Raw genomic sequence first — 24861 nt, forward strand, 5'->3', positions numbered from 1 at the left:
AAAGTTAACTCTTTAGGTGTTGATCCAGCGCTGCTAATTTTACTGTGTAGGAGCTGGTTTATAGTTTGTAGTGTTGGTTTATAGTTGTGTTTTAGATTAATTTTTTTTTTAGGTTTTGTAAGTTCAGTGGTGACAGTGCTGCTCTGGACTCACAATATAAAAACCATTAATTACTACAGAACCAGAACCACAGAGATCTTACACCCTGTTCACTAAACATGACGGATATATGGATTATATCTTAATATATTTTTAGCCATATGAATTTACACGGCCAATTACCCAACCCACTCATAAGGACTCCCTCTATCACTAGTGATGCTCCAACACCAGGATGGTTAAGAAGAACAGCACACACCTCCTCTGATACATGTGAAGTCAGACTCCGCCTCTTTTTGAGCTGCTGCTGATGCAGCATTGCCGAGTAGCATCACAGCGCCAACGCTCGGAGGAAAGCAGCGCAGCGACTCAGTTCTGATACATCAGCTCACAGACGCAGCCTTGTGCTGATCCACATCACCCTAGGAGGGATGAGGGGAAAGAGAGAGCGCCATCTACTGTACTGTACCCACCCAGAGAGAGCAAGACCAACTGTACTCTCTCAGGGCTCCGGCAGCTGATGGCAAGCTGCATGACCAGGATTTGAACCAGCAATCTCTTGAGCCTTATTGCTTTTACACATAGTAGTAAAATATATCTTTGCTTAGTTACACTGAAATCTGATAAACAACATTTGTATCTGGAGTTCTGATTATAGTGGGAGCAGCCAGGTTGTGTCAGGGTTTGGGGGCGTGTCAGTAACTACTGTGATGCAGCTTTAATGCAGAAAATACATTTTACAGATCTTATATTAACATCTCAACAAGATCCCAGCTCTGATACATCAGCTAACAGACGCCTGTACCAACCAGCAGTGATGAGGAGAGAGAGCATCACCTACTGTACTCTCTCTCTCTCTCTCTCAGACTCTGGCTGCTGATGGAGAAACAGTATGATCTACTGTACTCTCTCTCTCTCTCTCTCTCTCTCTCTCTCTCTCTCTCCTATTTTATTAGTTGGTATAGTTTTTATATAGTTATAGGGGGTTGTGAAATATGATGAATTTAGCTGTGTATGATTAATGATATAAATTAACATGATAATCAGATTGTTTTGTTTTTGTTTCAGGGTGAATTTAAAAAAAGAAACCAGACGCTGCTCCTCTGAGATCCAACTTTCATCTTTATCTTTTACTGATCCGCTGATCTGTGGAGTTTTTACATTTATTGTTAAGAATTAATACAGTTTGTAAACAGGTCTTTTACCATCATATAATCAATTACCAGAATGAATAAAATGTTATATATTCTGGGGAGTTTATATATTAAGCATTTTTGGCTCCATGCTTTCACTTTTAAATTGAGTATATTGTTGATACACTACACACATCTCCACTTAAAGGAGATATTATTTAAAACTCACTTTTTGTGTGTTTTTGTATTTCCCCTTGCGTTTCTCTGCCCCTATAAACACAATAAACACTATAAACACTAAAAAATCAATCTATCTGTTTTCTGTGAATCAGCTGAAAGAGTTTGGTGTCAGTAATTATTTGCTTCTATGAGCCGTTTGGTCCCTTCCTTATTGCGACATACATAGAACATAGAACCAGGCAGACAATACTGCAGAATTAGCCAGCAGACTTCGTCTGAGGGAGGGATCTGTACCTACTGTCCATTAATGCTGTTCTGTTACAGTAAAGCATGAACTGGCTTGTTTGTGTTTTGCCATTTAGCACAAGCTAACACTAACCTGTGATTAACACTTAGCTTAAAAATGGGGCAGGGCCACCAACCGCCTATTATTTGTCTCATTCTGAGAGGGACTGAAAGTGGTGAGAATAGAGCTGTGAGATCTTTATCTTTATGTGAGAGTGATTTTGTGATTTTGTGATTTCGTGAACATGTTTTGTATAGAACATAGACCTATTCTAATATTAAAGAGGTATAATATGTTTTATAGTTTACATATCTCTCTGTCATTTTACTCACAATATTTGATCAGTAACAGAACTGAGTCAACACCCAATTGAATTACAAACTGTTTTTTTTTTTTTTTTGTTTATAAAATGTATAATATAATTGATTTAAGTTAATCCATCCAGCTCACATTCATTTCTTTATTTATCCATATATTTATTTTGTACTGGATTTATATTGTTTATAGTATAAAACTATAAACTATATAAATTAGTTTAACAGTAAAATATAAATAAATGTAATTTTATATTATAAAGGACCTTTGATATGATTCACTGATTCACATCACCCTACCCGCGCTGTCCAATCAGCAGCCGAGATATCACTGCAGCCACGCCCATACATCCTGACGGACAGGCCCGTCACCCAATCAGCGGCGGAGGCTGTATTGTAGCGTCATCTGCAGGCGCGGAGTGAGCGGCGGTGAGTGTGTGTGTTTGGGCGGCTGTATGAGTGTGTGAGAGTGTGAGTATAGCGGGTTATATCAGTATATTAATATTAATAATACTACAGTAATTTATCAGTAGTATAGTTATTAGTATAGCAGTAGTGATGCTGGAGGCTCCGCAGCTCGGGGACGCGCTCTGCTGGCTGGGCTCCGCCGCCGCGGCCTGGCTCTCCGCCTGCGCGCTGTACCGCCTGCTGACCGGCCTGCGGGTCTGGATCCTCGGGAACGGAGCGCTGGTCTCCCCCGCAGAGCTCGGAGCCTGGGCAGGTCAGTCCCCCGCACAACCGCAGAACCGCCGAACCGACACCCGGGAGAGACCACCCACTCAATAACTCACTCACTAACTTACTGACTAACTAATTAACTAACTGACTAACTCATTAACTTACTAACCAATTAACTAATTAACCAAGCAACCAGTTAACTAATTAAGTAACCAATTAACTAAGTAACTAACTAATTAACTCATTAATTTCCGCTTTAATTTAGTTTAGTTTAGCTGTGGTCTCAGGGTTTATGGTCTAACTACATTACCCACACCTGCACAGGTGAGTGTGTGTACAGGTTTGTGTGTACTAAAATTCTCTGTTTTTACACCTTTACCTCTTTCTACATCCAGTCTGAGAACCTGGGCAAATTAATGACCCACAGCTCCGAGTTACAGAGACCTAGAACTAATCAGTGAATTAGCTTATTATTTAACCAGATACTAGTTTAGCTTAGCTTAGCATAGCTTAGGTTAGCTGTGATCTAAGGGTTTATGGTCAAACTACATTACCCAGACCTCTGTGTGTGTGTGTGTCTACAGGTGTGTGTGTATGTACAGGTGTGTGTGTACAGGTGTGTGTGTACAGGTGTGTGTGTGTGTCTACAGGTGTGTGTGTGTCTACAGGTGTGTGTGTGTGTATGTACAGGTGTGTGTGTGTGTGTGTACAGGTGTGTGTGTGTATGTACAGGTGTGTATGTACAGGTGTGTGTCTACAGGTGTGTGGTATTCTTATAATTATCGTGGGTGAAAGGTCAGGACAATGCAGGCTCAGTGTAAAGTTTATCAGCTTTATTGTATTTCCTGTTTGTGGCTAAATTAATTTCCAGGTACTACAATAAAGAAGAAATTTGTTCTCATTCATTTTGTCAGAATTTTAGGAGAAAAAGCTGAATTTTCATTGTTTGCATCCTGTAACAAAATTCTGATTATAAGGAGCAGCAAGTAAACATTATAAATCTGAAGAAAATGATACACTGACTTTACTCAATTCTACATTTCTCTATTTTTGCATCTTTACTTCTTTCTACATCCAGTCTGGGGAGCTGGGCTGGTCAGTGACCCACGACCTGGAGTTACAGAGACCTGGAGCTGATCAATTAATCAGCTAATCAATTAATCAGTTAATCAATTAATCAACTATGAGTTTAGTTTAGCTGTGGTCTGAGGGTTACAGGTGTGTGTGGAATTATAGTAATAATTAGGTACATTAAATAATTACAGTAGTTAAGACAGTATAATCATTAAAATGTAGTAAAGTTAACGATATGTTAAGTAGTGTTCATTAATAATTAGTTGAGTTGGTGATTCCCCGTAGTGTAAAGTGTTCTCTCACTCCTCTGACCTTTCACCCAGTGTTATAATGGTGTGATACTGTGGGCTGATACTGGTGTGTGTGTGGTGATATTATTATAATTAGGTGAAAGGTGAGGGATGTGGATGGTCAGTGTTCATGTTGAGTCTGAGGCTAAATTCTAAAATAGAAATAAATGAGGAGTAAAAGTTAATTATTTATTTAATTTAATTTACTATAATAAATAGTATAGTATAGTTTTTTCATTTTATGCTGCTGTTTTTTCTAGTTATAATAATAAGTTGTGAGGTATGGATTACTACACCACGTGGCACTAGTGTATGTAATAATAATGATAATAATAATCATAATCATAATTATGATGATAATAGGTCAGCGGTATGATTTTCTGAGGATGGGTCACTAATCACACTTTATAAAAACTGTTTACAATTTATTTTATATTTTATTGCTGCTCAATAAAAAAACAAGTATCTCCATATTACTGTATTACTTAATCTGAACAGACACACTGTCCCTAATACTGAATCTCAACATCTTAATGAATGAACCAATAGAAAATCTCCAAAATCATCTAAAATAAACTTTTTACATTGGTTTTTTGTTCAAAGGTAGGAAAGTATTATTTCTCTTCTGTAAAGCTGCTGTTTTGGAGATACCTGTTTTTTTATTGAAAAGCGATAATATAGCAGACATGGGGCAATAATTTGAAATTGATATTTATCATGATATTAATCATCAATTTTCGATATTCAACATTTTCAGTCCTGTATTAATTAAATTACCAGTTTAACTTGGTGTCTTTAAAAATTAACCAATAACGTAAAAAAAAGTTGAAGATAGCTCTGGAAAAAATTAAGAGACCACTTCATGCATCTTGGCATCATGTTCTCCTCCACCAGTCTTACACACTGCTTTTGGATAACTTTATGCTGCTTTACTCCTGGTGCAAAAATTCAAGCAGTTCAGTTTGGTGGTTTGATGGTTTGTGATCATCCATCTTCCTCTTGATTATATTCCAGATGTTTTTAATTTGATAAAATCACAGAAACTCATCATTTTTAAGTGAAATCTTATATTTTTTTACAGAGCTGTATATATTTCTGTAGGTTAGACGCTGGTCTTCTTCAGTAGTTTGTGGGTATTAAAGAGTTGAGCAGGTGGACAGACTGTTTAAGAGGCTTTAAACTCAAGAGCTTAAACTAAACACTGCTGCTGTTGTAGGTGGGTGTTTTTGTGTATAGTGTATAATATTATATATATATATAACTGTAATGTAATTATCCGGATGACCCTTAGTGACCCTGCAGTTGTGAGCAGTGTGGTGTGTAAAGTCCAAAAGTCTGTATAATTGTGTAACTCGGGCCACGCCGTCCCCTCCCGCACATCCCCCTCACACAATACTCCTACTGACCACAGTTCACTATACTATACTATACTACACTATACTACACACTGCACTATTATACACACTCACCCCTCACCCTCCCTTAACTCCACATATTCACTAATACAGCTGATTTATTACCACCAGCCCGACCACACCGTACCCATCACAATACTGAGCTCACTATTTCACCACTACTGATTACATCACATTTACATAAAAACTGTTATAATACTAAAAACAATATACTATCTATACAATCTGAATAAAAGAGAAGGGTGGGTTTTCATTTATCCAATCAGAACAGTGGAATCTAACCACAGAGTACAATGCTGCTCTCTAGAGGGCGGGGTTTAAACACACTAAAACACTAAATAAACCACTTCTGACACCAATCTAAACTAACAATTCAGTGATTAATCAGTGTTGAGTTTTTGAACATGTAAAGTATTTCATTGTTGTTTACAAATAAGACATGGCTTTACAGATTTGTTTCTGCTGAATGTTTGAAACTGTTATACAGTATATTAAACATATATTAAATGTATAATATAATGTATAATATATTAACTGATATAACTGACTGATATTAAGGCAGAAGTAGTTCTTAGAAACATTCCTCTGTATATATTTTTATAAATACACTCTATAAAGCTTTATTTACCCCGGTGTGCATCAGTGAGCATGCTCAGTAGAGCTGAACTGGGGTGGGTCACATGACGATGACCTGATTCTTTAAATATTCTACAGCTTTTTTTTGTGTTATATGTTTATATATATATATATATATATATATATATATATATATAAAATGTTATATATGTTCGTTAATTTTTGTATGTGTCCTGCTTTTTTTTCTTAAACGTTTTCTCGAATCAGCAAGATTATTTAAGTGATAATACACTGGAGGTTTGTGCTATAATGTGTAATATTGGCACTGCTGTGCTGCGGTTGTAGATAAATATATATATTACACATTATATGGCACAAACCTCGAGTGTATTATTGTGATTATATCACAGTTCCATTATAATTATCACTGTTTATTGAAAGATGTTAAAGAGGAGGAGAAAATAGGATCTGATTGGTTATAAAAACTCCACCAGTTAAAATAGTTCCATTACTGCTCTGTTTGTAGCTGCACTGTTGGGTTTGTAAGCGCTGCATTATCCTCCATCCTTTATTCTCCATCCTTTATCCCTCCATCCTTTATCCCTCCATCCTTTATCCCTCCATCCTTTATCCCTCCATCCTTTATCCCCGTTCTTTATTCTCCATCCTTTATCCTTTATTCTCCATCCTTTATCCTTTATTCTCCATCCTTTATCCTTTATTCTCCATCCTTTATTCTCCATCCTCTATCCTTTATTCTCCATCCTTTATTCTCCATCCTTTATCCCTCCATCCTTTATCCCCTGTTCTTTATCCTCTATCCTTTATTCTCCATCCTTTATTCTCCATCCTTTATCCCTCCATCCTTTATCCCCTGTTCTTTATCCTCTATCCTTTATTCTCCATCCTTTATCCTTTATCGTCCATTCTTTTTCCTTTATTTTATCCTTTATTCTTTCATCTTTATTCTGCTGGATAAAGGTTTACCTGGGTTATGGATGGAGGGATGAGAGTGTAGATGTGTATTTGTAAAAAAATGTGTGTATTTATTAATTATTATTGTAAAATCAAAGTAATATATATTTATTCATATGTATTAAGTGAAATGGTCTGGTGTTGATGTGCAGAACAGAATCAGCTCAATCAGCACAGATCAACTTAAACCTGCTGTAATCTGCAGTACAGGTGAAACATATTTTATATATTTATAGTTATACAGTTTGATGCACCAAAATTATAGCAGTAACAGATTTAATCACAATGAGACTTTTACGTTACATTCATTAAGCTTATATTTCTTTCTATAGCTTATAGCTCTGAGTGTAAATATAAATGTAACGCTGGTTATGGGTGGTGTGGAATACCCTGTTATATTTAACTCAGGATAAAATAAAACACTTCATAAAAACACTTCACTCGTCTATTTATAACCAGATCTGTCCTCACTCACCCCCCTCTTTCTCTCTCTCTCTCTCTCTCTCTCTCTCTCTCTCTCTCTCTCTCTCTCTCTCTCTCTCTCTCTATCTCTCTTTCTCTCTCTCTCTCTCTCTCTCAGTTCAGTTCAGGTTGTTTTATTGACGTGACAAAATTACATTTGTATTTTAAAAACATTTCAGATAAACAGTGCAGATATAGACTAATGGGTACAAAATAAAAACATATAGAAGTGTATACACACATATATACACAGCTATACACATATATACATACTGTTTAATAAAAAAAAAGTAAATGTAATAAAAAAAAGCAAAGAAAAAAAACTAAAATATGGATATGATTAAAAACAATAAAAAAATAAAAAGTGTATAATAATGATATATAAACTGTAAGAAGATAAGAATGAAGTGTGCGTGTGGGGTTGGGGGTTTTGTCTCTTTAAGTTGTAAATGCTCAGTGGCTGCACTGATAATGATCATTGTGTGTTTCAGGGTGAAAAAAATTATAGATTGATTAATTGATTGATTAATGGAGGAAGTGAGACGATGTTTCCCAGATGTTTTTCTGCTGTTGATTATTAATATATATTTCTGTGTGTTTCTGCAGTTGTAACTGGAGCTACTGATGGGATTGGGAAAGCGTATGCAGAGGAGGTAAGACTCCATTCCGCTTTATTCCTTCTTTCTTTTTCCTCTTTTTTACTTCAGTATTTACAGCCAATCAGTGAAGAGATCTCTGGACCCCAATAAGGCAGCTTCACCGCTGACCAATCAGCACACATCTCATTTGAATCCTGGTGTTTTGACTGCTGTTAGGGCTGAAGTAGATTCTTAGAAACATTCCTCTGTATATTTTTTATAAATTAACTCTATAAAGCTTTATTTACCCCGGTGTGCATTAGTGAGCATGCTCAGTACAGCTGAACTGGGGTGGGTCACATGACGATGACCTGATTCTTAAAATATTCTACAGCTTTTTTTAGAATGCATTTTTTGTGTATTATATGTTTATATATATGTTATATATGTTCGTTATTTTTGTATGTGTCCTGCTTTTTTGTACAGGATCCATGTTTGTGTTATTTGCTTGTTTGTTTGTTTGTTTGTTTGTTTATCTTCAGCTCGCTCGGCGAGGGTTTTCCATCGTCCTCATTAGCCGAACTCAGGAGAAACTGGACGAAGTGTCCAAAGCCATCGGTACGTTCCCTCACCTTCTGTACTATACTCTGTACTATACTATGTACACTCTACTATCTCACAATATCGTATTTTCACAATTTTATATCACAATACATGATCACATCACCATATTTTCACAAGACTATGTCAAACTATGATATTTTTACGATTCAATATTACAATACTTTTTACAAATATGCATCCGGTAGTGAACAGCTGGTCTGAGGCAGGTGAATAACCTGGATGAGGATCAGCGGATCTGTAGTGGGGAATCAGTCTGGGGGACAGGAGACGTGAGATCCTGAGGGTGGAGCATCCATCAGTATGGGGGGGGTCAGACAGGTGGAGAGTCAGTAACTCGGAGGAGCAGAGAGACGGAATTAATTTATACTGGATTTATATAAAACATTATCAGAGTGAGATTATCTAATGACTCCAGCAGATCTGAATAAAACAGCCGAACTAAAGGGAGAGAGCCAGAAGATAACAGACACGGAGACACAAAGATATATCTGCTACCTGTCAAAATAAAAGTCTCCTGTGCACCCAGTGTAAAATATGCCCTGAATTTTTATTATTAAACATTATACATAATACATAATATTTAACTTTTTAAATATATATATATTTTTTTAAATATTTAATTTGAAAGGAAACTATTGTGTATTTGCATATAATAAAGTGTGTCAAATAAATGACTTTTGAATGAATTTACATTAAATGCACTTGTGTATAACGTTACTCTTCTAAAGGCTGTGTCTCTGTTCAGCCTCATTATCTAACTTTAATCATAGTACTAATAATAAACTTAAAGTATTGGTATTTGTATCGGTATCTGCAGTTTTATATCAGATTCGGATCGAAGCTAAAAAAAAGAAGTGTATCGTCTCGTCACTAGTAGGGAAACACAGTCTTCAAGTCAAGAGGCTTTTATTGTCATTACATCTGAGTACAGGTACACAGTGTGATGAAATTACGTTCCTCCGGAACCATGGTGCAACATAGAACAACAAGCAATAGACAACATAAAGTGCAGGAGTGACGACAGTGCAACATAAAATTATAAAATTATAACACTAAATAACAATAAATACAATAAATACAAAAGACGAGACAATTTAAAGACAGGACAGTGCAGTACCGATACGGTATAATAAAGTGTATAGTGGGGATAAGGTGCAGAGATGTGTGACATACTGTAACATATAGAACATATATAATCACAGCAGTTACTGAGGTAGAGTTTATAGTTTTTAAGAGTGCAGCAAATAAAGTCATGTCAGCCTCTGTGTGCTGACTGGGTGTGTGTGTGGGTGAAGTTCAGTTCTTTGTGAGTGTAAAGGGGGGGGGGGGGGGGTGTACAGTTTAGTTGTGTGTAAAGGGGGGGGGGTGTACAGTTCAGTTTAGTGTAAAGGGGGGGGGGTGTACAGTTTAGTTTAGTGTGAGTGGTGGGGGGGGTGGGGTTCAGTTCTGTCTTGGTTGGCAGCAGGAAGTAGATGGTTTGTTATTTTAACTAAAGCTGTCTCAGTTTTATGATGAGGAATAAATCCAGATTGAATATTTTATAGATCTGGTTTCTTTGCAGGTACAGCTTTCTTTGTTGGGCTACAGCTTTTTCTAAAATCTTAGAAATAAAGGGTAAGTTTGAAGTAGGTCTATAGTTAGACAGTACACATCATTAACAGCGGTTTAATTATCTCTGGCAGTAGGGGTGTATCGCCATATCATATCGTACACGATAATATCACCAAAACGTTTTATTATGCTGAACGATAGTAAACCCTGAAATATGGTATCATATCACCCACCCCTAATTATCACATCAGGGTTCTACTTTTATTTTACTGTTTTTATCAAAAGAAAAATTCACACTGTTCTCATTTCCCATTATATATCTACTAGAGACAGATTATATCTGTCCAGTATCATTTATATTACTGCAGTACTGCACATATGGAGAGATATGGAGTGCATTATTAGTATTGTGCAGTGTGTATTCTTTAAAAAAAAATATTCAGTTTTTTGTCATATCGCCAAGAGTATCGTTATCGTGATAACAAAATATCGTGATATTTTTTAGGGCCATATCGCCCACCCCTATCTGGTAGTACCTGTTTTAGTAGTTTTGTGGGGGCTGAATCCAGTGTGTGCAGGTTGTGATAAATCCTGATATTGATATTTTGTTCCACCCTCATCCTGTAACTGTGTGGATGCATTTTTGTGTGTGTTTTGTGAGGAGACTGAATTGTGAGGGGGAAAGTGTGTGTGTGTGTGTGTCTCCCCCTGCTGAATGAGTGTATGGTAATGAGCTGGGTTATTTTTAGCTGTGCTGGGAGGCAGGCTGGGTGCCGCTGAGCTGCTGCTGCAGAACCGAGAGCCTCCTCACGGGTTCTGCAGGTTCTGGAGAACATAAAGAATAGTGATATATAGAGATATTGAATTCTGTTTATAAACATCCTGCAGATTTAGATCAATTTTCATGTGTATTATGTTATATTGTGTTATACTGTATTCTATTCTATTATATATTATAGTGTACTGTAGTATTATTATTATTATTATTATTATTATTATTATTATTATTATATTGATTAGGTTAGCTGTGTTGCTCCTCAGCTTTTGTGTGATGTTATATTAGTGTGATGATGATGATGATGATGAAGATGAATGAAGAAGATGCTGTCTGTGAGAGTGTGGTGTTCAGCGTGACTCCGGTAGCTGAAAGCTGATTGGCTGAGGCCGTGTTTGAGCGGTGGATGCTGAGGCAGTTCCTCGTCTCGCCTCACGTGTATCTCACGCGATCAGGAGCCGAGCGCAGTGTTCAACCCAGAACGTGTATGTGTGTGTGTGTGTGTGTATGTGTGTGTGTGTGTGTGAGTGTATGTGTGAGTGTATGTGTGAGTGTATGTGTGTTTGTGTGTGTGTGTGTGTTTGTGTGTGTGTGTGTGTGTGAGTGTGTGAGTGTATGTGTGAGTGTATGTGTGAGTGTATGTGTGTGTGTGAGTGTGTGTGTGAGTGTGTGTGTGAGTGTGTGTGTGAGTGTGTGTGTGAGTGTGTGTGTGAGTGTGTGTGTGAGTGTATGTGTGAGTGTATGTGTGTGTGTGTGTGTGTGTGTGAGTGTGTGTGTGAGTGTGTGTGTGTGTGTGTGTGTGTGTGTGTGTGTGTGTGTGTGTGTGAGTGTGTGTGTGAGTGTGTGTGTGAGTGTGTGTGTGAGTGTGTGTGTGAGTGTGTGTGTGAGTGTATGTGTGAGTGTATGTGTGAGTGTATGTGTGTGTGTGTGTGTGTGTGTGTGAGTGTGTGTGTGAGTGTGTGTGTGAGTGTGTGTGTGAGTGTGTGAGTGTGTGTGTGAGTGTATGTGTGAGTGTATGTGTGTGAGTGTGTGTGTGAGTGTGTGTGTGAGTGTATGTGTGAGTGTATGTGTGAGTGTATGTGTGAGTGTATGTGTGAGTGTGTGTGTGAGTGTGTGTGTGAGTGTGTGTGTGAGTGTATGTGTGAGTGTATGTGTGTGTGTGTGTGTGTGTGGAATATATAGGATATATATATACACACAGCTGCAAGAAAAAGTATGTGAACTCTTTGGGATTATACTTGTATTTCTGCATAAATTGGTGATTAAATGTGTTCTGATCTTCATCTACATCACAACAATAGACAAACACAGTCTGATTAAACTAAAACCACACATCATGAACACAGCATGTTAATATTCACAGTGAGAGTAAATAAAAGTATGTGAATCTTTGGATTTAATAACTGGTTGATCCTCCTTTAGCAGCAAAAACCTCAACCAATGGTTTCCTTTAGCTGCAGATCAGACCTGCAGAACGGTCAGGAGGAATTCTGGATCAGTTCAGTTCAGTACTGGTGAGACGGATCAGGACAGATAACAGTAGTATTTTTATTGTGTATTAATGTATAATTTTATATTTGTGTTTCAGAGAGTAAATATAAAGTTCAGACCAAAACCATCTCAGCAGATTTCGGCTGTGTGGATATCTACCCCAAGATTCAGGCCGGACTCGCCAACCTGCAGATCGGCATTCTGGGTAATCTCTCTTTCTCTCTTCTTCTCTGAAACTGAAACTATCCAGATTAAATACTGTAAAGTCAATAAAACTGTAGTGTGAAAATGATTTATATAGAAATTATTGATATTCCTGTAATCTGATGTAGTGCTGTGTGTGTGTGTGTGTGTGTGTGTGTGTGTGTGTGTGTGTGTGTACTATACTCTCAGTATACTTTTAGAGGGTTTTTATTAATGATGAATCCTCTGTTTGTTTGTTTGTTTGTTTGTTTGTTTGTTTACAGTAAATAATGTGGGCGTGTCGTACTCCTACCCCGAGTTCTTCCTCAACGTCCCAAACCTGGATAATGTAAGAGACCAAGACTATTTTAGAGTTGTAATACTGAAATTAACTCTATATTAACTCTAAACTCTGTATTAACTTTATATCAACTCTATAACTGTATTAACTCTGTATTAACTATAATTCTATACTAACTCTTTATTAACTCTATATTAACTGTTTGTTGTTGTTGCAGGTTATCAGCAGTATGATCAACATCAACATCAGCTCAGTGTGTCAGGTCAGTACCTCCCTCCAGACCAGAGTTAATATTTATATTTATATTTAATATAAACAATCCTTAAATAAAACAATAATCCACACAGGACTGCACGATACTGAAACACAATCACATTCTGAAATTCTATTTTGGTATTTTACTCTTTACTATTATTGTTTTGCTATTTATAGGTTTATGTTTGAGTAAAATGAACATTGTTGTTTTATTCTATAAACTACAGACAACATTTCTCCCAAATTACAAATAAAAATATTCTCATTTAGAGCATTTATTTACAGAAAATGAGAAATGGTCAAAAAATTATTAAAACAATATTGTTTATAATCAAACCACCAAACTGAACTGCTTGAATTTTTACACCAGGAGTAAAGCAGCATAAAGTTATCCAAAAGCAGTGTGTAAGACTGGTGGAGGAGAACATGATGCCAAGATGCATGAAATTAAAACTGTGATTAAAAACCAACCAGGATTATTCCACCAAATATTGATTATTTCTGAACTCTTAAAACTTTATGAATATGAACTTGTTTTCTTTGCATTATTTCAGTCATTTCTCATTTTCTGTAAATAAATGCTCTAAATGAGAATATTTTTATATGGAATTTGGGAGAAATGTTGTCTGTAGTTTATAGAATAAAACAACAATGTTCATTTTACTCAAACATAAACCTATAAATAGCAAAATCAGAGAAACTGATTCAGAAACTGAAGTGATCTCTTTATTTTTTCATATTAATTCTGTTTTTCAGTTTTATACTGTGATTTATTAGTGTGTGTGTGTATTATGGGAGTGTTTATTATGAATGGGGAACACAGGGAAACCCCGGTCAGTGTGATGGCTGGGTGTGTGTCGCCCCCTGCAGGCGGGAGGTGGGAGTGTTTTTCTGATTCTGTATAAAGAACACGGTGTTCCTCCTCCAGCAGAACAAAACAACTGCAGTCCATCTGAAACTTTACTCTGCTTTACTGACACTGCATACCAATCACAGCCAATCCCTGCAGAGCTCTCACGCATAATAATTTTTTTTGTGGCCGATATATTGTCCCAGAATTATTGCGATAATAGATATTGTCATTTTAAGACCATTTAATGTCACTGATATAATGATGATATCATAACAAAAAAGAAATAATACCCTTTAAAAATTAATAATTATAGTTTTGGAAATAAATATTTTTCTTCACTTACTGAAGAATTCCACACTGTGTGTACTGAGTCTCCGTTTTCAAAGCACTGCTCTGTTATTGTTATGTAAAATACTCTTCACTGTTATATATGTGCACAAACATACAAATAAACACAATAGATAATATCACAATATCAGATATTATTGAGGTCATGTTCATTTATTGTATGATAAGTCGATAATGTAATTATCCACCAATTACACCCAGAGAACACTGATATCTATTAAATACTTCCAGTATACTTTATTATTTCAATAAAATAGTTCTAGACTGTAGTTTTGTTTGTGTTCTTTAATACTCACACCTAGAAAAGCACCATCGAGATACAGCTATTATTATTATTATTATTATTATTATTATTATTTGGGTGGTTATTCTCAGTACAGCAGTGATTAGCAGTGATTAGCAGTGATTAGCGTGGTGGTGGTGTATGAGGTGTTGGTGTGTGTTGAGCTGGTACAGTGAGCAGTGCTGCTGGAGTTTTTAAACACTGTGTTTTAGATAAGTGGTCATAATGTTCTGCTTGATCAGAACTGAGACTAATTCCTGATGTTGTGCTGGTGTTTCTGTAGATGACTCGGCTGGTGCTGCCCGGGATGGTGGAGAGGTGAGAAACTGGTGGAGATTTAGAGAGAGATCTGTTCATCACAGCGTCTGAGAATCACTGAGAAATTCTACTTATAAAAATCACAGTTTTTTTACATTTACTCTGACTGTTATTTGATTGCAGACAGTATAAACTCAGTATATTTTTATCTGCTCAACTTTATTTCATTTATTAATACATTTCAGACCCGAAACACTTTCCAAACACAGTTTACATTAATGTGAATTAAGGACTATTAATGAGGTTTTAAATATAGTATAGATATATTGATGCAGTAAAGATCCAGATGTAGTTAGGGGTAAACATCACTTACAGTCTGTAGGAAACCTGAGATTGGGATGATGATGATGATGATAGTGATGATGATAGTGATGATGGTGGTGATGATGATGATGATGATAGTGATGATGATGGTGATAGTGGTGATGATGGTGATGATGGTGGTGATGATGATGATGATAGTGATGATGATGGTGATGATGATGGTGATGATGATAGTGATGATGATAGTGATGATGATGGTGATGATGATAGTGATGATGGTGGTGATGATGATAGTGATGATGGTGGTGATGATGATAGTGATGATGGTGGTGATGATAGTGATGATGGTGGTGATGATGATGATGATGATGATGATGATAGTGATGATGATGGTGATGATGATGGTGATAGTGATGATGATGGTGATGATGATGGTGATGATGATAGTGATGATGATGGTGATGATGATGGTGATGATGATGGTGATGATGATGGTGATGGTGATGATGATGGTGATGATGATGGTGATGATGATGGTGATGGTGATGATGATGGTGATGATGATGGTGATGATGATGATGATGATGATAGTGATGATGATGGTGATAGTGATGATGATGGTGATGATGATGGTGATGATGATAGTGATGATGATGGTGATGATGATGGTGATGATGATGGTGATGATGATGGTGATGGTGATGATGATGGTGATGATGATGGTGATGATGGTGATGGTGATGATGGTGATGATGGTGATGACTGTAGACTGGTCTGATGTTATAATGGTTATTAGAGACCTGTCTGTGGGTTGGACACTAGAGGGAGCCACAGTACAGAGAATTCAGTTACTGACCGCGTTTAATACATTAATACATTAATACACACTAAACACACACACAGTCTTTAATTATTATAGAGTGTGCTGTATGATCAGTGGAGCTGATAATGAGTATAATAAGAGTATATAAGAGTATATAATTAAGGTTAAAGGTCAGAATGTTCTGATATCTAGTTTTAAAGTTAGATCTGTTTGGTTTTCAGGTCTAAAGGTGTGATTCTGAACATCTCCTCCGCCAGCGGGATGTACCCCGTTCCTCTACTCACTCTCTACTCCTCCTCTAAGGTCAGTCCATCTCTCCTCCACTCTTTTATTCCTCCTTTCATTCTATCCCTCTTTCCCAGCCCACTGCATTGATCAGTATATATATATATATATATTATAGAAAAAATATATGCATATGGGGGATGCTCCGTCTCCCTCGGTTACAGCAGTGGTCCAGCCCCGCCTCCTCCTAGTGCTGTATCCTAGCAACACGTACGCAGCAGCGTGATGTCATCAGGGCCATCCCAATCAGTGCTTTTGTGAAGGAACTTCTCTCCCTCTCTCTTTTTTATTCTCTCACTCTCTTTTATTGTCTTTCTCTTTTATTACTTCACTCCTCTTTTATTCTCTTTTTATATTTTCTCTTTCTCTCTTTTATTCTCCCTCATAATTTCAGCAGCTCACTGTAATTCCAGTAAATTTACTGTTAATCTGTTCTTAATTTTATATAATCCACCGTACCATTAATTAACTTCCTTCTATCAGTCACTAACGACCTGCTGATTAGAGACGTAGCGCCACAGTTATCGAGTCTACAGACCAAAAATAAACCATATGAAATTAATACTTTAAATATCACTGTTAATAAACAGGATTCATACACTTTAACTAATACTTTTCCATCATTATTTTTATTTTTTTAATAATTTAATAATTTTCCAAAACTTACCCAGACCTGAAAATCCCTATTTTTAAATCCCCTGACTTTCCCAGTTCATCATGAGCGTATGCACTGTGTGATGATAACAGTGTTGGTAAAGTGTGTGAGGTGATGTAGCTGAGCTGCTGCTGTTTGACGGATGATTTTATTATAATTATTATAGTAAACAATTAAACGCAGCTCTGTTCTTTTTCTCTTCAGGCTTTTGTTGATTTCTTCTCTCGAGCTCTGGATGCAGAATATAAGAGTAAAGGAGTCATCATCCAGGTAACAATCACACACAAACCAAACAGGAGTTTTACAGGGAAAGAGAGGAAGGCTATTGTAATATTTGTTACCATATAGCCCAGATTTAACACCAATCACAATATTTAAAACAGTTTTCAGCGTAATGTTTGTTGTAATTTGACTATTTGAGGCTGAATTTAAAAACTGAAGTGTGTACATTTTTCCATTTTTCTGATAAATCTGTGTACAAAAAGTAGGTTGAGTTATAAAATGATAAACATATAAATAAAAAAAATCTATTGTTTAAATTATTTAAATGAACTTTTTTCTCTCTTTCCTGAGATTCTGATTTAAAGGGACAGAAATGAAAAGATAAAGTGTAAAAATGAATGAAAATCAGTTTATTTTTTACTAAACTACAGTGTTGGATAGTTTGTGAATCCTTTAGAATTGTTTATATTTATGTATAAATATATAATCTAAAACATCAGATTTTAACACAAATCCTGAAAGTAGATAAAGAGAACCAGTTAAACACGAGACACAAATATAATACTTTATTTATTTATTGAGAAATGATCCAGTATTAGATATCTGTATACAGTCAGTATTTATATATCAGTATTAAATGTGATTTATTGTATATATTTTATTGTATATATTATGTTTATAGAGTGTTCTGCCGTTCTACGTGACGACGAAGTTGAGTAAGATAAAGAGAGCGTCTCTGGATATTCCCACCCCCGAGCGCTACGTCAGATCCCAGATCAGCACTGTGGGCCTTCAGAACCAGACCAACGGCTACCTGCCCCACGCCGTGATGGTGAGAACTGCCTACCTGTCTAACCCTCTACCTGAGAGATATACCTGTATATACACTACAGGACACAGCGTCTCTTTTTCAGTGCGTTTTCTTTATTATCATGATTATTTACATTGTAGATTCTCACTGAAGCATCAAAACTATGAATGAACACATGTGGAGTTTTATATACTTAACAAAAAAGGTGAAAATAACTAAAAAAACATGTTTTATATTCTAGTTTCTTCAAAATAGCCCCCTTTGCTCTGATTACTGCTTTGCACACTCTTGGCATCATTCTCTCAATGAGCTTCTTCAAGAGGTGGCCACCTGAAATGAAAAGTTTTCCAGCAGTCTTGAAGGAAGGAAGGAGTTCCCAGAGGTGTTTATTAGCACTTGTTGCTCCTTTGTCTTCTTCACTCTGTGCTCCAGCTCACCCCAAACCTGGATCTGGATTGGGTTCAGGTCCGGTGACTGTGGAGGTTCAGCTCATTTTTTATTAAGTACATAAAACTCCACATGTGTTCATTCATAGCTTTGATGCTTCAGTGAGAATCTACAATGTATATAGTCATGAAAATAAAGAAAACGCACTGAAAAAGAGAAGCTGTGTTTAAACTTTTGACCTGTACTGAATAAATTACCTCCATCATTCAGCTTTACTCTACTTTACATCACAACCAGAGTACACTAATGACATCACCAACTCCACACTGATCACACACTCTCTCTCTCTTTACCTCTTCCACTTTCTCTCTCTCTCAGTTCAGAGGTGCTTTATTAGCATGAATGTAATTACATACACTGCTGCTAAAGCAATTAATAATACAAGTAAACAGATTTATATATAAAAAATACTACTTATAAAAATAAAATACTAATAAATCAGATTAGAGAGAAAAAAACAGTAATATTAAAAAGGTTGAGTTATTAATAAAGAAAATAAGTAAAAGTAGTAATAAAGCATGTTAAAGTTAGATTAATAGAAGTGAAAGAGGTAACATTAATATATTAAACAGTACAGTACAGATATTAGTGATTGGTGGACGGTCTCACTGGTTGTCTCTCAGGTTGTGACAGGCTGTAATGTATTGAGCAGCTCTCTCTCTCTCTCTATCTCTCTAATAGACAAGATAAGTAATAAATGACTTTACTCACCTTTAACTGAAGGTAAACCTGCAGTGCTGGAGGTGTGGGAGTTAAATATAATCATATAAAGTTATATAAAGTTTCAGTAATCATGATTTAAAATGAACCCTGAGCTTCAGGAGCTTCACCGGGACACTGTGTTTAAAACAAATGCAGATTTTTAGTTGACACTTTGTAGGTAGGAGCTGCCAATTTGAATCCATCAGCAGCCAGAGTCCGAGAGAGAGTAGAGTAGGGGGCGCTCTCCGTCCTTATCACTCTCATTGTGATGCTGGTTGGTACAGGCGTCTGTTAGCTGATGAATTAGCAGAAAAAAAAAACAATTTAAAAAGTTTTAATTATTTACTAAACAAAAAACGTGTTTACAAAACATCTCTGCTGGATTTTCTCAGTCGGATTTATGAGGTAGAGTCTCCTGGAATTCAGGCTTTCAGTTAACAGCTGTGCTGAACTCATCAAGAGTTAATTACTTGAATTTCTTGTCTCTTAATAAAGTGTTTGAGAGCATCAGTTAAAGTAAAGTAGTGAAGAGGTAGAGTTACAGGTATACAGTGAATAGTGAATATTTCAGTAATGCTCTACTACTCAGCTAAATAAAGAAAAAACTTTCCAGTCTCTGCAAAGACCATCAAAAACATTATAATGATGGAACTGGCTCTCATCAGGACCGCCCCAGGAAAGGAAGTTTCCTCTGTTGTACAGGATAAGTTAATCAAAAACCACAAGTTAACAAACAGCATCTAAATACTTCAGAGTATTTTGGTTTAACACTTATAATCCTCCGGTTTTGTTCTGGGTCAAATTGAGCCGTTTAAAAGTTAGAAGTTTTCGGAAAAAGTGTTAAAAGTATGTTTTTTTTTTTTAGTATAAAACTTCGTCTGCTTTCTTTAATTAGTCTAATCATCATATAACCCCCTGCAATAAACAAAAACTAAAACTAAATTTAATGTTATGTAAAGCTATTATGTCTAATATGTTGGCCTTTCAAAAGTAGTAAAACATTTTTATTATTTTTTAAGTTTAAATATGTTTTTTTTTTTTTTTATAAAAAATTAGTGAAGCATTTCCTGTTAGAGGTGAGGAACACCACTGCACCAAATACTGATATAATTAGTAATGGAGTTAATAATAAAATATTCACACTGTTTGTTTGGATTTTTGAATAATTATTATTTAGGATATTAATTGGATAATTAAATATGCACCGAATTAAATTGACCCGGGAACACCATTACTGTTCCTGACTAATTAACATAACAGGAGGATTTAATTACTACATGATTCATTATGTTTCTTTATAATCTGATAGATCACTAAGCTATTCATTTACTGTGGAGAAAAAAAAAAATAAAATAAATGAAATGAGAAAGTTTCCAGTCCTGTGATTGGCTGTCACTGTACCCACCTGACTGACCCCCAATCAGTCCTGATGATGATGGTGATGATGATGATGGTGGTGATGATTAGTTATTTAGACAATAAATAAAAAGTTACAATGTTACTTTGTTTCTACTGAATGTTTCGATACTTAAATGAAACAAATGTTGCAAAAAAGTCTTTTAAGTATTGTAGTATTATAATAGGGCTGTACCTGGTTGAGAGGAGGATTGTGGGTAACGTGTGTGTGTGTGTGTGTGTGTGTGTGTGTGTGTGTGTGTGTGTGTGTGTGTGTGTGTGTGTGTGTGTGTGTGTGTGTGTGTGTGTGTGTGTGTGTAGGGGTGGGTGACCACTGCGCTGCTTCCTGCCCGGCTGGTCAGTAATCTGGTGATGAAGATGGGTCTGTCTCAGAGAGCGAGATACCTGAAGAAACAGAAACAGGGTTAGAGAAGAGAGGATGGAGAGAAGAGAGAAGAAAGAGGATGGAGAGGAGAGGAGCGAGGGATCAGCCTCCTGTGGTGTTCAGTGATCAGGCGTGTTTATAGAATTGATCATTAATTTCAGTCCTGCAGAACAGAATCCTGCTGCATTTCTACACACAACTCTAATCAGCTTTATTAATAAAAGAGGGATTTAAAATCCATATAAAGATGATCAGATGTGATCAGATCAGGGTGCTGCCTAATCAATAACCTCCACATTTCTCCCGCTGATACTGCAGCATGTGCTGCTTCCTTATCCGCCATTTCAATCAATCAAAACACTGAAAATCTAAAAATCTAAATCACAAAACAAATGAAAAGTGTTTTTTTTTTTTTTTTTTTAGAATTGCAGTTTTTGGTTTTATTTTGAGAGAATAAAGTTTTAGTGTTGGTCTGAGACAATGTTTTGATTTTGAGAGAGACAGAATTACACAACTGTCTGATATCAGGAGCTGAGATATTAAATAATCAGATGATCATAAAACTCACCTGAATCAGGCTGAAGCTTCACACCTGGAATCAGAGGCTACGTTCACACTGCAGGTAAACATAAAAATAAAATCAGATTTAGGTCACGTCGTGTGTCTGAATAAACAGCAAAAAAAAAACCCATTAAAACAACATTAAAATCAGATACATTTCCAGTTCATATATCTGCAGTGCCACTGTAACGGCCAATCAGAATTTTACGGCAGGTGCGTGTGATTGGACGGTGAGGCGCAGTGAGGAAGGGCTTCAGTGGAGGAAAAACCAAATAACAGTTTATAAATATATTTGTACTGATGTGTTTCTTCCATGAATTGGCCTAAGAATATAATATAAGAATATAAAATAAAAACCTGACTTTTGAGTGAGCTGAAGTGAATTCTCAGTGATTAACTCACTCAGCTGCAGTCCCAACTCATTTATTTACTCAAGATAATGAAATTCCGGCTGACGGATTAAAGTGAAACTTAATGTGAAGCATTGCTGTCGTGCATCACTTACATAATGCACATTAAAAACAAACACTGAGTGAACAGCCTGAAATAAATAAATCAGATTTGGACCAGTTTTACCTGCAGTCTGAATGATAGATGAGCTCCTGTTCACACCTGCTCACGTAATCCAGTCTCCAGGATCCGGATTATATCTGGAAAAAAAAAAGACCAAACCACTTACAAATATAAATACATCCAAGTGTAAACACACCCAACATATATTTAAAACAGATCTGATCTAATCCAATCAATCCAATCATTTCAGGAGGCGGATTCTAAAACACATTAAACCCTGTTATAAACACACTGAACACATCCATCTCTCCAAAAATAAACCCCTTATAATTATCATTAAATTAAAGATTCATTTAGTGAGCAATTTCTAAACATTAATCTGCCCTAACACAAATATCTTTAAAAATAACATGCACAACATTTTTACAGTAAGTGATTGGTTCAGGTTTATAGCTCCTGTGATGCTGAAGAAGATGAAACTGAAACTTCACGTGAAGCTCTGCTCTTCAGCACAGTAGCCGGAGCTGTTTAGACCTGTTTAAACTGATTTACATCACATTCAATTTTCACAATATAAACTGCACGATTTTTGCACGATACATCATCCAAGAAATGAGTGTGATAAACGTTAGTAAAAGCTTTAAACGCCTCTGATATAATGATAATAGAATTTTAGCATAACAAAAGCAATAAAACCCTTTTAAGACGACATTAAATTAACGGACTGAAATAAATAAATTAATCAGATTTGTTGAGAAAATCTGATCTGGTCCAGTTTTACCTGCAGTGTGAACGTAGAATAATAATACTGAACTCTTTAAAGAACAGTTCCCTTTATATTCAGGTCTTTAGTTTCCGGACAGGTAAGTTCTGTTATAGTTTAGATGAATGGAATGTAAATTACTGTGTGTTTTATTTTATAAGCCTGTTTTTAATTCTATTTTTTTATTGTTTTCCATAAGGGCTGTAGATCTTATTCCAAAACATTTCAACCCCAATGTGACTTTAAATTAGCTTTATTATCTCTGTTAGGAGTTTTTACTGTACAGTATTCCAGAATTCTGCTGTTAAGGTGGAAATGATGAGATTGAGAGCTGCGTTTAGGATCTTTATAAGGGGAGATTTGATTTGCACTGAAACGGTTGTTTATTCCTGATGTAATTTCTGATTTATTGTAACTGAGAGTCATTCCAATATCGGTTCTGATATAAAACCAGTTCTGATTTAAATTAAATTAAAGATTTATTTAGATATCAGTAGTATTTTCCTATAATTAGTCTAATTAGTCTAATTCTGTCAAATCAGTTCTGTTTATGACTGTATTTCAGGATCACTGTTAAAAATAAAACAATACAAATAATATAAATTGTGCTACAAAAGAACAAATTAGAAAATTAACAAAAGAATGAAGTTATTAATATTATGAGATAAAATTAAGATTAGAGAATTTACATTATAAACCTTTCAGATTTCAGATCTTCAGAGATTAAAGTTGAAATATTTGGTCAAATAAAGAGTTTGAGAATGTTTATTTATACAAACACTATTTTATTTGGGAAATAATTCTCCTTTAATCTTATAATATTCGGTACAACTATGACTTTATGTCTGAAATCTACTATTTCTATTACTTTATTTATTTTTAACAGTGATGCTAAAAAGCTTTGATAAGAGTCTGATTATAGAGGATCAGTCTGTGTGTTTATTCAGTGTTTATTTGGTTTGGGATTATTGTTAGAGTTTAATATTAAAGTTTAATAGTTTGGGATTATTGTTAGAGTTTAATATTAAAGTTTAATAGTTTGGGATTATTGTTAGAGTTTAATATTAAAGTTTAATAGTTTGGGATTATTGTTAGAGTTTAATATTAAAGTTTAATAGTTTGGGATTATTGTTAGAGTTTAATATTAAAGTTTAATAGTTTGGGATTATTGTTAGAGTTTAATATTAAAGTTTAATAGTTTGGGATTATTGTTAGAGTTTAATATTAAAGTTTAATAGTTTGGGATTATTGTTAGAGTTTAATACAGCGGGATCAGCAGCAGCACTTCAGCAGTTCAGAGGATGAAATATGTTCCAATGTCCTTTTTTTGTGAATTTTAAACTTATTTTGCTCAGTAATAAATGAAATGCTTTCTCTTATTCTGAGTCTGGTTTTTCTGTGTTACAGTTAATAAACAGAGTTTACCAAACGCTTTCCAATCTCACTGAGATTAATGTGATTTGCCTGCTGATTAAATTCAGCTGCTCTGTGAGTCTCAGATTGTGGGGAATAATGGGGAGTAAAAACAGCATCATGTAAAGAACAGAAGAACTCAGCAGACGGGTCGGGAGTAAGATGGTGGAGAAGTTTAAAGCAGGATTAGCTTTGATCATCTCTGTTCCTCAATCCAGTGTCCTGTAACAGGAAGAGTTCAGCACTGTAACTAAACCCACCGATACCAGACCGTCCCCCTGAACTCAGGCTGAACTAACAGAGCACTGATCAGCAGCAGGAGCCCCATGATCAGCTCAGGCTGACTCCGCCCCTCTGCTCTGTAATTACACACAGTCAGAGAGTACAGAGCCTCACTTACAGCTTCTTCATCCTCCTCCTCCTCCAACATACTCTCTCTCTCTCTCTCTCTCTCTCTCTCTCTCTCGCTATTCTCTCCTCCCCTCCAGCGAGGGGCCATCTGGTGCCGTGGCCCTGAAATAGAACTCCAGCTCCAACTCCATACCAACCAACCGCCAATACACACACACTATACACACTA

General features: G+C 35.9%; 1 protein-coding gene across 1 annotated transcript; it reads left to right on the forward strand.

The window, feature by feature from the left end:
- Positions 1–2395: 2395 nt before the first annotated feature.
- Positions 2396–24247, forward strand: hsd17b12b (hydroxysteroid (17-beta) dehydrogenase 12b). Its single transcript, XM_022665230.2, has 11 exons — positions 2396–2733; positions 8089–8135; positions 8603–8678; positions 12599–12706; positions 12969–13033; positions 13203–13247; positions 15008–15042; positions 16351–16432; positions 17274–17339; positions 17974–18123; positions 20968–24247. The coding sequence occupies exons 1-11, from the start codon at positions 2571–2573 to the stop codon at positions 21073–21075; spliced, it is 945 nt and encodes a 314-aa protein (XP_022520951.1). The 5' UTR covers positions 2396–2570; the 3' UTR covers positions 21076–24247.
- Positions 24248–24861: the final 614 nt, after the last annotated feature.

The sequence above is a fragment of the Astyanax mexicanus genome, chromosome 23 (assembly GCF_023375975.1).
Source record: "Astyanax mexicanus isolate ESR-SI-001 chromosome 23, AstMex3_surface, whole genome shotgun sequence".
In the NCBI taxonomy this organism is placed as follows: Eukaryota; Metazoa; Chordata; class Actinopteri; order Characiformes; family Acestrorhamphidae; genus Astyanax; species Astyanax mexicanus.

What these genes read in the sequence shown, in the direction of transcription:
- hsd17b12b (XM_022665230.2), top strand. Translation starts at nt 2,571, where the DNA reads ATGCTGGAGGCTCCGCAGCTCGGGGACGCGCTCTGCTGGCTGGGCTCC. An exon ending in GGAAAGCGTATGCAGAGGAG is followed by an intron (nt 8,136 to 8,602) that starts GTAAGACTCCAT and finishes GTTTATCTTCAG; the next exon opens with CTCGCTCGGCGAGGGTTTTC. An exon ending in GTAAAGGAGTCATCATCCAG is followed by an intron (nt 17,340 to 17,973) that starts GTAACAATCACA and finishes TTATGTTTATAG; the next exon opens with AGTGTTCTGCCGTTCTACGT.